This window comes from Carassius carassius, chromosome 40 (assembly GCF_963082965.1).
Source record: "Carassius carassius chromosome 40, fCarCar2.1, whole genome shotgun sequence".
In the NCBI taxonomy this organism is placed as follows: Eukaryota; Metazoa; Chordata; class Actinopteri; order Cypriniformes; family Cyprinidae; genus Carassius; species Carassius carassius.
The window spans coordinates 17,231,625-17,241,304 of NC_081794.1; the positions used below are offsets into that span (position 1 = coordinate 17,231,625).

At 36.5% G+C, this 9,680-nt stretch overlaps 1 protein-coding gene and 1 long non-coding RNA gene across 2 annotated transcripts; one reads left to right on the forward strand and one right to left on the reverse strand.

Annotated features, from left to right (window-relative positions):
- Window positions 1-1,351: 1,351 nt before the first annotated feature.
- LOC132122248 (mRNA decay activator protein ZFP36L2-A-like) lies at window positions 1,352-4,861 on the reverse strand. The gene is made up of 2 exons (XM_059532285.1): window positions 4,636-4,861; window positions 1,352-3,760 (listed from the first exon to the last, which is right to left on the reverse strand). The coding sequence occupies exons 1-2, from the start codon at window positions 4,675-4,677 to the stop codon at window positions 2,660-2,662; spliced, it is 1,143 nt and encodes a 380-aa protein (XP_059388268.1). The 5' UTR covers window positions 4,678-4,861; the 3' UTR covers window positions 1,352-2,659.
- A 1,367-nt stretch (window positions 4,862-6,228) lies between these two features.
- On the forward strand, window positions 6,229-9,680 carry LOC132121775 (uncharacterized). The gene is made up of 5 exons (XR_009426309.1): window positions 6,229-6,407; window positions 6,496-6,664; window positions 7,708-7,977; window positions 8,150-8,289; window positions 9,445-9,680. It is a non-coding gene; the product is annotated as an uncharacterized LOC132121775 (long non-coding RNA).

A 9,680-nucleotide genomic window follows, 5' to 3' on the forward strand; every position in this document is an offset into this window, starting at 1 on the left:
TTTACTATGATTGTACTTCTTGTTTTACTAACTGATCATTGACTATTGATGATTATGTGTATGTGTGTGTGTGTGTGTATATATATATATATATATATATATATATATATATATATATATAGAGAGAGAGAGAGAGAGAGAGAGAGAGAGATGCAGACACACAATATATGAACCGGTATATAATTCATTTAATAATGTATAATTCATTTATATGACATACTATTAATAATTAACAAGTCTTGTATATAGTTTTATTGGAAAATGAAATTTAATTAACATATTTCAGCATTTTTGGATCCAGTGTTTGTGGGGGATATGTTATAATACATAATTAAATTAGTTTTATATAAATGTTTCAATAGTACAATTTAATAATATAATTAAACAATTATATTATATTATATTATATTATTAAATGAGAACATGGAGTATTTTAAATCCTGATAATTTTAGCTTTTGTAATGACTGTCAAAGAACATAATTCACTCTGACTCAAAGTTTGATGAAGTGTATTTATGCATATCTGAAAAATGGCCCTGTGCCTGAAGCCTACTCCACATAAATCACAAAAGAGGGGTGGAAAATATCCAAGAGGAATAGCTCTGCTCCCAAGAGTCCCTAATCAGCGAACAGAGTGGTTTCCTGCTTTTGTGAGATGTGGTTCATTAATGGCCGACAACCTTTCTTTTGCACAAGCACACTGACACGCAAAGGACCCCCACTACTCTCACACACACGCACAGTGGATCCACGATACATTCAAATATAGCTTCACATTTAAAAGCTAACGCAATAACTTGACTGTTTATCAACCTTATCATACATATGCTTGTGACATGCCATACATTTTGAACACTCCAAGTTAAACAGAGTTGTCTAAGAAGTTCTTAGTATGTAAATATTTGCAAAGCACCTTATCTTCACGAGCAGACCCTTAACACTGATACACATGTCTGCCTGTGTTTTCCTAATTGCTTTTCTTACGATAAGTACTGAGAATTTCAACTGCAGAAGACTCTGTAGGCTGCTTATATATGATACTGAACACATCTGTATAAATACATTTTTTGCAATAAACTACCTTTCAAAGATTGCGGTGGAAGGCCACAACTCCCCCCACCAAACTTCATAATCTGCCATATACACAAAGCAGGCCTCTACCGAACAGTCTATTAAGAGAGGAGACCAAACGCTAGGACATTGAAGTCGCTATTTTTCCCTGAAAGAAGAGCAGGAGGATGGGAAATGGAGTAGAAAATAATTTACAAGACACCTCATGAATAAGCCCTGTACTGAGCATTGAGCAACTCTTATTTCCACTGTGGAATAAAAACCCTTCCAAACATCCAGATCTTGTTCAAAAATGCCTTTATTAGAAGTTCTATAGAATATATATATATATAAACAACATACAGTACAAGTTTTCTCTGCACACTTTGTATACATACTCCAACTCCAGCTGACGTTCGTTTATTACATTCAGTGTTGCTTTACTTCATATAAAAAGTTAAAGTAATAGTTATTAACCAACTACAAAACTTAATATCCCCAGTCAGCATGTCTAAAGAAGCACAGTTGAAAGGCAGAGTATCTTTCATTAGGAATGGTGCGTTCAAATGTTCTAAAAGTAGAAAAATAAACAACGAAATAGCATCTCAGTCACCATAAAAAAGGCATCTTGATCTATGAGCTACATTCAATTCGATTGGCTTTAGATATACACCACAGCAACTTTTTTATTTAGGTTAAACTATGTGGGATCTTCAACCCCAGCAGGCACATATTAGCTAGTTATTAACCTCTAGATAGGAGAGGGCTACATTCTCTGGCACTAGACTGCAATCATTGCGCAACTGTGTGCAAATGGACACTTTTTTGGGTTGTCGTTAATGTTGGTAAAAAAAGAAAACAGTCATATTCGTAGGTGTGAAGCCAGTTAGTTAGTTAAGGCCATAAAGACATAAGATAGGCTACATTCTACAAATGCCCATAGATCCTCTGACGCTTCCCTCCCTCCTGCACAAGAAATCACAGCGTGACCTCATCAGATGCTCCCACTTTTTTAATATAAACACACACAGTAAACAAAATTGAAATAAATAGCATACAATCTTAAATTATTTACCTATTTACAGTCAAATAAATGAGTTAACAAAAATATATTATTGTGAGACGAACCCAACGGTTTCCAGATTAATATTGGCGATCACAATTTAAACAGGAATACAAGTGTATTGCTTTAGATTTGATAAATACCATATGGACTCAATTTATCCTTGAAGGCTATACTTTCACATGACAATAAATAAGTTAAATAGATTTCAAAGCACGATGCAAAATGCAATGATACCACACAGCTTTAAAAAAAAAAAATATGCAGTGACATTCCATGACCAACTTATGAGTCCCAGTTCTTGTGCTCTCACACCACTTCCAAACTTATGGAATGTTTTCCCAAGATAGTTACTTCTAAGTAGGCCTTTTTCTAGACTGTTGAAGCCATCATTTTGGTAAGGAAAAATGAGAAAGAAGAAATATAATATAATCAGATCTCAATCATGAGACAAACACTTAGAGATAACCAACGGCTGAGACTGATATTTGACCTGAAACTCATGTTGGCACTACTTGGATAAAAGGCTATAACAATAATAGCAAGTCAATCATCTGAAATCGACAGCCTGCTGAAGATTGGCAAACGTCTATTTGCGTCCATACTGGGTGACTCCGAGCCGCTGATTGTGCCAGAAGAACAGCAAGAGCCGCTCAGGTACCCTTCGGGATCGGAGAGGGAATCCGGTGGGCTTGGTGGAGAATCGAACACTGGAGACTCTGAGAGCGGATGCATGGAGGGCAAGTGGCTCATTTTGAAAGGTGGCGATGGGGGGCTAGCGTTGGTCTGGATGTTACTGTACAAGCCACTGCTGGTCAGATGGTTAAAAGCACTATGGGTTTGAGGGATGATTGGGGCAAGAAGAGCCTTAAGATCGTGATCGGGGAACGTGAACGCATTCAGACAGGGTGAGCTGGGAGTGAGTGTGCAGGTGGGTGGCGGGGGCGTACGTGATGTTTGGTTGTCAATCAAAGCGGACTCGTTGCTGAAGGAGCTGGAGAAGCCAGAAAAGCTCAGGCTGTGGTGCAGCTTCGGTCTTTCCCTCAATCTCAGGAATGGGTTTGAGGACTCATTCTCTTCCAGGACACCAATCTCCCTGCTGAGCCGCGGCTGAGCGTTACACGTAGCAGCTCTGCGCTCATCTGCGTTGTGAATGAAGTGGCAGCGAGGGCCGTATGGGCAGAAACCAATAGTGTGGAATGTGCGACATGGCTCTGTCTTGTACTTCGGGTGGCGGGACAGGTTTCTCAGTTCGTGATAGCCGTGAGCAAACTGACACTTTTCCCCGTACTTGCACGAACCGTTTTCCTCAAAAGGCCTGCAAAGTTCAGTTTTGTAGCGGGTTGAGTTGATCTGAGAGCCGGGCTTTTGTTGAAGGATTTCCTGAAGTTGTTGACTGCGTTCCCCCGCGTCACTGAATGCACGGTCTCTGTACTTGTTTTCTTTATTCATGAATGCAGGTGTTGAGCTCTCGAAACCGATCTGCAGCCTGTTGCTCATGTTGACGTCCATGTGGTTTGATGAGTTACTCCTGAAATAACCAAAAGAACGGTTGCTGTTGGTATTGGAAGCAGCAAATGGGACCCCGACATTCCTCTTTTCCAGCATATTGTGGAGATAGATTGCATTTGAACTTGGGACTTTTTCCTGAAAGAAAACAATAAGAATTTCTAAGCATGGATGTCAAATAAGTTTAAGATTCATCGCCATTAGTTTAACCAGCAATTAGCAAATGAAAAACAGGAATTAAAACACTATTGTACATGACTATCAGCCTCCTAAGGTGGCATAAGATATAGGAAAGTATGTATGTATGAATGTATATATGATAAAAAAAATAAAGTAAAAAAAAGTAAAATTTGGTAAGTGGCAGAGTGACTGTTAAATGATAATCAAATTATTATTGTTAATGATGATACTGAATGAACTGAATATAGGTAAATATGTATACAAATTTAAAAATAAATGACAAGACAAACCTATGCTTTATGCATTTCTGTGTTTGTTGCATTTTATTTGCTCTGTGTGGTTAAAATTGTACATGCTGTCCAATATATTTGGAATAAGAGATTTAAAATGTGTGGCATATTATTTTGAGCATGTAATTAAATCACAAATTCATTCAAAAAACCTAAAATCAAGGTTTTCAACTGATGTTACAGCTTATAATCACTACTGTGGTATGTTTGTCACAACAGACCTCCTTGTACTTGACAATTTGAGTCTATGGATTTCAAAAACTACTTTAATTTGTAATATACATATATGTGGATATTATATCAAAGTTTGTGACACATAACGCAAAAACACTGTTTGTAACGGAGTTACAGAAGTTGAAGCAAAACGAGTTAGAAGAGTCCCGGTCTCCCAACAACGCGTTATTATGAAGTCTAGCGAGTAAACACAGAGCTCTCGTGTTACAAGTTTGCCAACGCGGATAAACTGAGGAAACAAACAAAGAAAGATCAACTAAATAAGATAAGCTGAAAAAAAGGTGAATAATAAAAAATATAAACTCTTACCCTGTCGAAATCATATATGGAAGACAGCACCGAAGCAGACATTTTCTATAGTGAGTTCCAGCTCAGGGGGAAAAAGTCTTCGGACCGAGAAGGATCTTTGTGTACTCAGAGAAATCCACGGCTGGACGGGGGTTGCCTCTTCAAACGGAGTTGGAAAGGCGCTGGAGTTCTTTGGAGTTGAGCCGCACAGGTTTTGGGGAGTGTCATACATGGGCAAAGTTTGCACATGTGTATAAATGCGCTGCAGCTGTTAAGGGCGGAGCTCGACAAAGTTTCAACAGTCCGCTGACTGAAGCCCCGCCCTTCCCGCACGTGGTTTTGGTAACTCCCCCAGACTTCAGTAGTTCTAGTGCGCGCACCCTGCCTTTCAACTCCACATAAATTCAACTCAGGTGCTTGAAATCCGATTCTCCTCCCCAACTCCTCCCCAATTTTTTAAAGGATTTTTTTCATAGCCAAATATTGGCCTATTGGTTCTCGAGAACCTCAGCCCTGCACATTTTGGAATGGATGTCTCTTACGTGCATTTCAGGTCTTGCAGCCTCTACAGTGCCCCCTGTGTTGAAATATGATTTTACATTATGATGGGTTTTTCCATTTTTGGAGTTTATTATTTACTCTCTTTATGTGGAATTTAACAGACAAAAATTAAGATGAGAACAGTTTAGATTTTCAAAAATACAGTAAAAACAATGATATTCTGAATTAGTATTACAATTTAAAATAGCTGTTTTCTATTTTAATTAATGCAGTCAAACGATTATTCATGATTAATTGCATTTAAAATATTTTTTGTGTAATATATGTGTGTGTAATATATGTTTGTGTAGATTTTTAGTAATTTACTCCAGTTTTCAGTGTCACATGACTCTTCTGAAATCATTCTAATATGCTGATTTGCTGTTAAAGAAACATTTTTTATAATTATCATGTGGTTGTGCAAACCGTGATACATTTTTATCAAGTTCAAAGCAATGCTACTTTTTTGACATTTGACATTTGAAAATCTAAACTTGACTAGTAAACCCATTTTTGGTATATTCATAATTGATTGAAATTGAGTCTAGCCAATTGGTTAAATGCATGCATGCATAAAAATTTAATTGAGTGAAAACATTATTTGTTTTCACACTGAACTCATTGACTCTTTGAAAGAAGAGCTGCCTATTACAAGCCGTGTTTGTGGGATCCTAGTTCAGTGGCTATTTAAGTTCAGTCCATGTGAAATTGCCATCACTTTAAATTGGCAGTTTCTCTTTGCAGTCCTCACCACACTGGCATCCCAAATGTAGAAATGATTAGACCCGTGTATTATGTAATATGTAACAATGAGTTACAGGGCCATCTCCTTTTGCGTGATTCAACTTGTGTATATAAACTAAAGATTAACTGCTCTTAGTGGATTGGAAAGTGGTAGAACACTAATCATAGTAGATGCAGTTCTTGGCTACAAACCTTCAATTTAGAGCTCTAAATTACATGCAAAGTGCAAGCCTTAGATCTGCCATGGTCCATGATGGACAACTGAATCAACCCACCGAAAAATAAAAAGAAGAAGAAAACTCTTAAACAAAACTCTATCCACAGAAACCACTCATCCATTACTCTGACTCCAGTTCTCGCTGAGCTGCTCCGATCATTCCAAAACATTACATCATTGCACAGAGAGGGAACATCGCTACTATGGCCAGAGCGCCTGCCAAGGCGTCTGCACAGGACTGTACACTGGCTCCTTTGTGATGTCCACAATGTGTGTCCAAGGCAACCACTAGGTAGAAAGGACAGCCCATAATAGAACGCTTCTTGTCTTCTTCTCGACAACACATGGTAATGTTGGACATGCTTTCTCTGTCTGTACAGTTGTCACACTGACTGTTTGAAGATGCTGCTGCCGATGTGTTGTGCGTATCATATTCTCTGCTGAATGTGGACCAGTGATGTCTCATGAAAGCAGTGTCAGGTTTGGGCTCTTGTTTTCGTCCCAGGATCTTCCCTACAGGCCGTAGAGCATCCAGAAGCCATGTTTGAGGTCTGCTCTGCTTGTTTATGTATGGTTACACCCAGAGCTGAATTTAACCCCAGCTTCCATCTGCTGCAGCACCCAGGGCCTGATGGAGATGAGACCGGTTTGGGTCGGTCTGTGCCGCTTGCTTACTACTAAGCACAGCTTGCTCCTATGTGTTATTATTGTCAGAGGCGTCTCCTCTGTGGCAATATTCCTTTTTAGACAAATTTTTTTTTTTGCTTACATCGACCTTAAGGTTCATTTAAGGTACTTACTTGCCAGATTTCTTGTCAATGTTATAGTAAATATGAAAATATTTAAATCATGATAAGGAGGAAAACACCTTATACAATTTTTTTTTTTTGTCAGACTGATCATTTTTAATAAGCACTTTATCTAATTGTTTTTAGCTAGATTTCATGTGAATTTTATGGTTAATAAGAGACATTTTAAATAATACACAAGATTAATAAAAAGAAAAAACATTAGATTTTTTTTATTTTGACTGTCATTTTCAGTTGTATGAAAGTTTTCTAGTAGCATTTCATTGAATTTTGTTAAGATTTCTTGTCTAGTTTGTGGAAAATATTGAAATATAAACAAAGAAAGGATTAAAAAATATTAAAAAGGAGGAAAACACATAATGATTCAATATTTTGTCATTACGAATGTCATTTTCATTTGTAAGACCATTTTCTATTAGCATTTAATGAAAAAAGTAGATATGAAATGTTTTAAATAATAAATGAGAAAATATTCAACAAAGAAAAACATTACAAGGGGAAAACATTATAACAAAATATATAATTTCACATTTTCATTTTCACTCCAAAATTTTGTTTTAACTTGTTTTTATTTTTATTTTGTTTTAGCCAGACTTAATGTCATTTTTATGGTAAATATGAAAAGAATAATAATAATAAGGAAATATTTAATAAGGAATGTAAAAAAGGTGGAAAATATATCATAATCTTTTTTTCTTCATTTTAACTATTACAATTTTTTTATTAACATTCTGTTACTTTATTCTAATATAGACCTACTCATAGATCCAACCTTGTTTTCAGATTTCACATTTTGGGAGTCACTTTTCCTCCCTCCTCATCATGCCACAGAGCTGGTATTCTGGGCTTTAGTGTGCCCTATTGGCCTAGCCACAGCCCGGCAGCCTTTCATTACACCAGCCGAAGGAGGTGCCCTGGACATCCCCATCGAAGACACCATCACCACCACACCCCAAAGCGTGCCCAGCTCCGAGCTGTTCCCTGGATACATCAACAAGAGAGATGAGAAAACAGCTGCTCTGTTTGTACATCCTTTACCTGGCAATCAGCAAGGTAACCACTTCGAAATCTAAAAGCTTGAGGGCTGTCTTGTTGTAGCATATTTGATAATATTGTTGGTGACATAAAATCATCTTCTTTTTTAGGTTTAATTAGAAAACAATAAAAATATGCAGGTATTTGATCACTTTTATTGTCATTCATAAAATCTGAATTGTTATTTCAGCCTGACCTGTTGGGCTAGTGATGATTGTTCCTTCCTTCAGGGTGTTTTCCCGCCAGTTTTACATAGAACAAGTGGTTTGGAAACTGGATGGATGGATGTCATGGCTGGAAGTACACCGCCCCCTGTTGATTCCTTCCAAAGTATGTACTTTATTAAAAATGAGTGACATACATAATATACAGTTGAAGTCCAAAGTTTACATACACCTTGCAGAATCTGCAAAAAGTTAATTATTTTAACTTTTGAACAGGATGAAGATGTGGACATTTTTCTTATTTTGCCTATCAAATTTTTTCATTTAGTACTGCCCTTAAGTAGCTACAGAAAATAGTTACGTTTCCTCGAAAAGAAAATGTTACATTTACCCTGATCTTCAAATACAAGTTTTCACCCCCTGTCTCTTAATGCATTGTTTGAACCTTCTTTAATAGTTGTATACGAGTCCCTCAGTTGTCCTCAGTGTGAAAAGATGGATCTCTAAATAATACAGTCATTGTTGGAAAGAGTTCAAATACACAAATATGCTGGAAAACCAAAGATTTTGTGGGACCTGAAGGATTTTTCTGAAGAACAGCAGTCAGTTTAACTGTTCAGCACAAACAAGGGACTCATTAATAAGTAAAAAAGAAAACCTGCTGTAGATCATTCAGGTAACAGCACCCTATTAAGAATCAAATATATCTAAACTTTTGAACGGGGTCATTTTTATAAATTCAACTATTATTTTCTCTTGTGGTGTATATGTAAACCTTTTATGTGCAATATCTTAAAAGGTCAGTACTTAATAACCAATAACATGCATTTATTATGATCCCTTTTATTTTTGTTAAATAATTAACATCTAGCAGATTCTGCAATGTAAACCTTTCACTTCAACTGTACACGATTTATTTAATGAGTGAGACTATACCAGCTAATTAAGCTTTGCGTTATTGTTATGTAATAATAGGAAGAGTAAAATGTGTATAATTAAAGAGGTTATGTCTGTCTGCGGCTACAAGTTGATAATTTAACTTAGTGTTTATCAATATAATGTATTAAAGAGTCAATGTTACAGGTAGATTTTGAATTCATTATCTTTTTAGTCAAATGATTACTTCTTTGATTCGGATTTATCTGCATGTCAACATTATACAGTTCACTAGAGGGCAGTATGGCCATATTTTACATCAAAATGGCTATAATTGTGATGGCCACAATAGAGTGAAACGTCAAAAACTAACGTATGAGAACATTTCCTGTGGTACTTGAAACTAAGTCTTATTTGATGGGTCTTTCTTCTGCTTTAATGACAGATGGAGCTGCAAGAACTCCACAAACCTGATGATCATAACGAGCATGATTTGAGAATAATCCAGTGAGCAACTTGTGATTCTGACCGTCTGTACAAATGAGTTCATATGGTGAATGTCACATAACGGTTTTTGACAGTTACTTAGAAATAGATGTGCAGAATCTGAAATATTTATTAAAGAAATAGAAATACAATAATATTAAATATTAATGATATTCTTTGTTCAATCGTTTTGTT

Excerpts from the sequence above, each read along its gene's own strand:
- LOC132122248 (XM_059532285.1), bottom strand. The coding sequence starts at position 4,677 with ATGTCTGCTTCGGTGCTGTCTTCCATATATGATTTCGACAGG. Across the intron at positions 3,761-4,635 it reads CCATATATGATTTCGACAGG|GAAAAAGTCCCAAGTTCAAA; the intron begins GTAAGAGTTTAT and ends GTTTTCTTTCAG.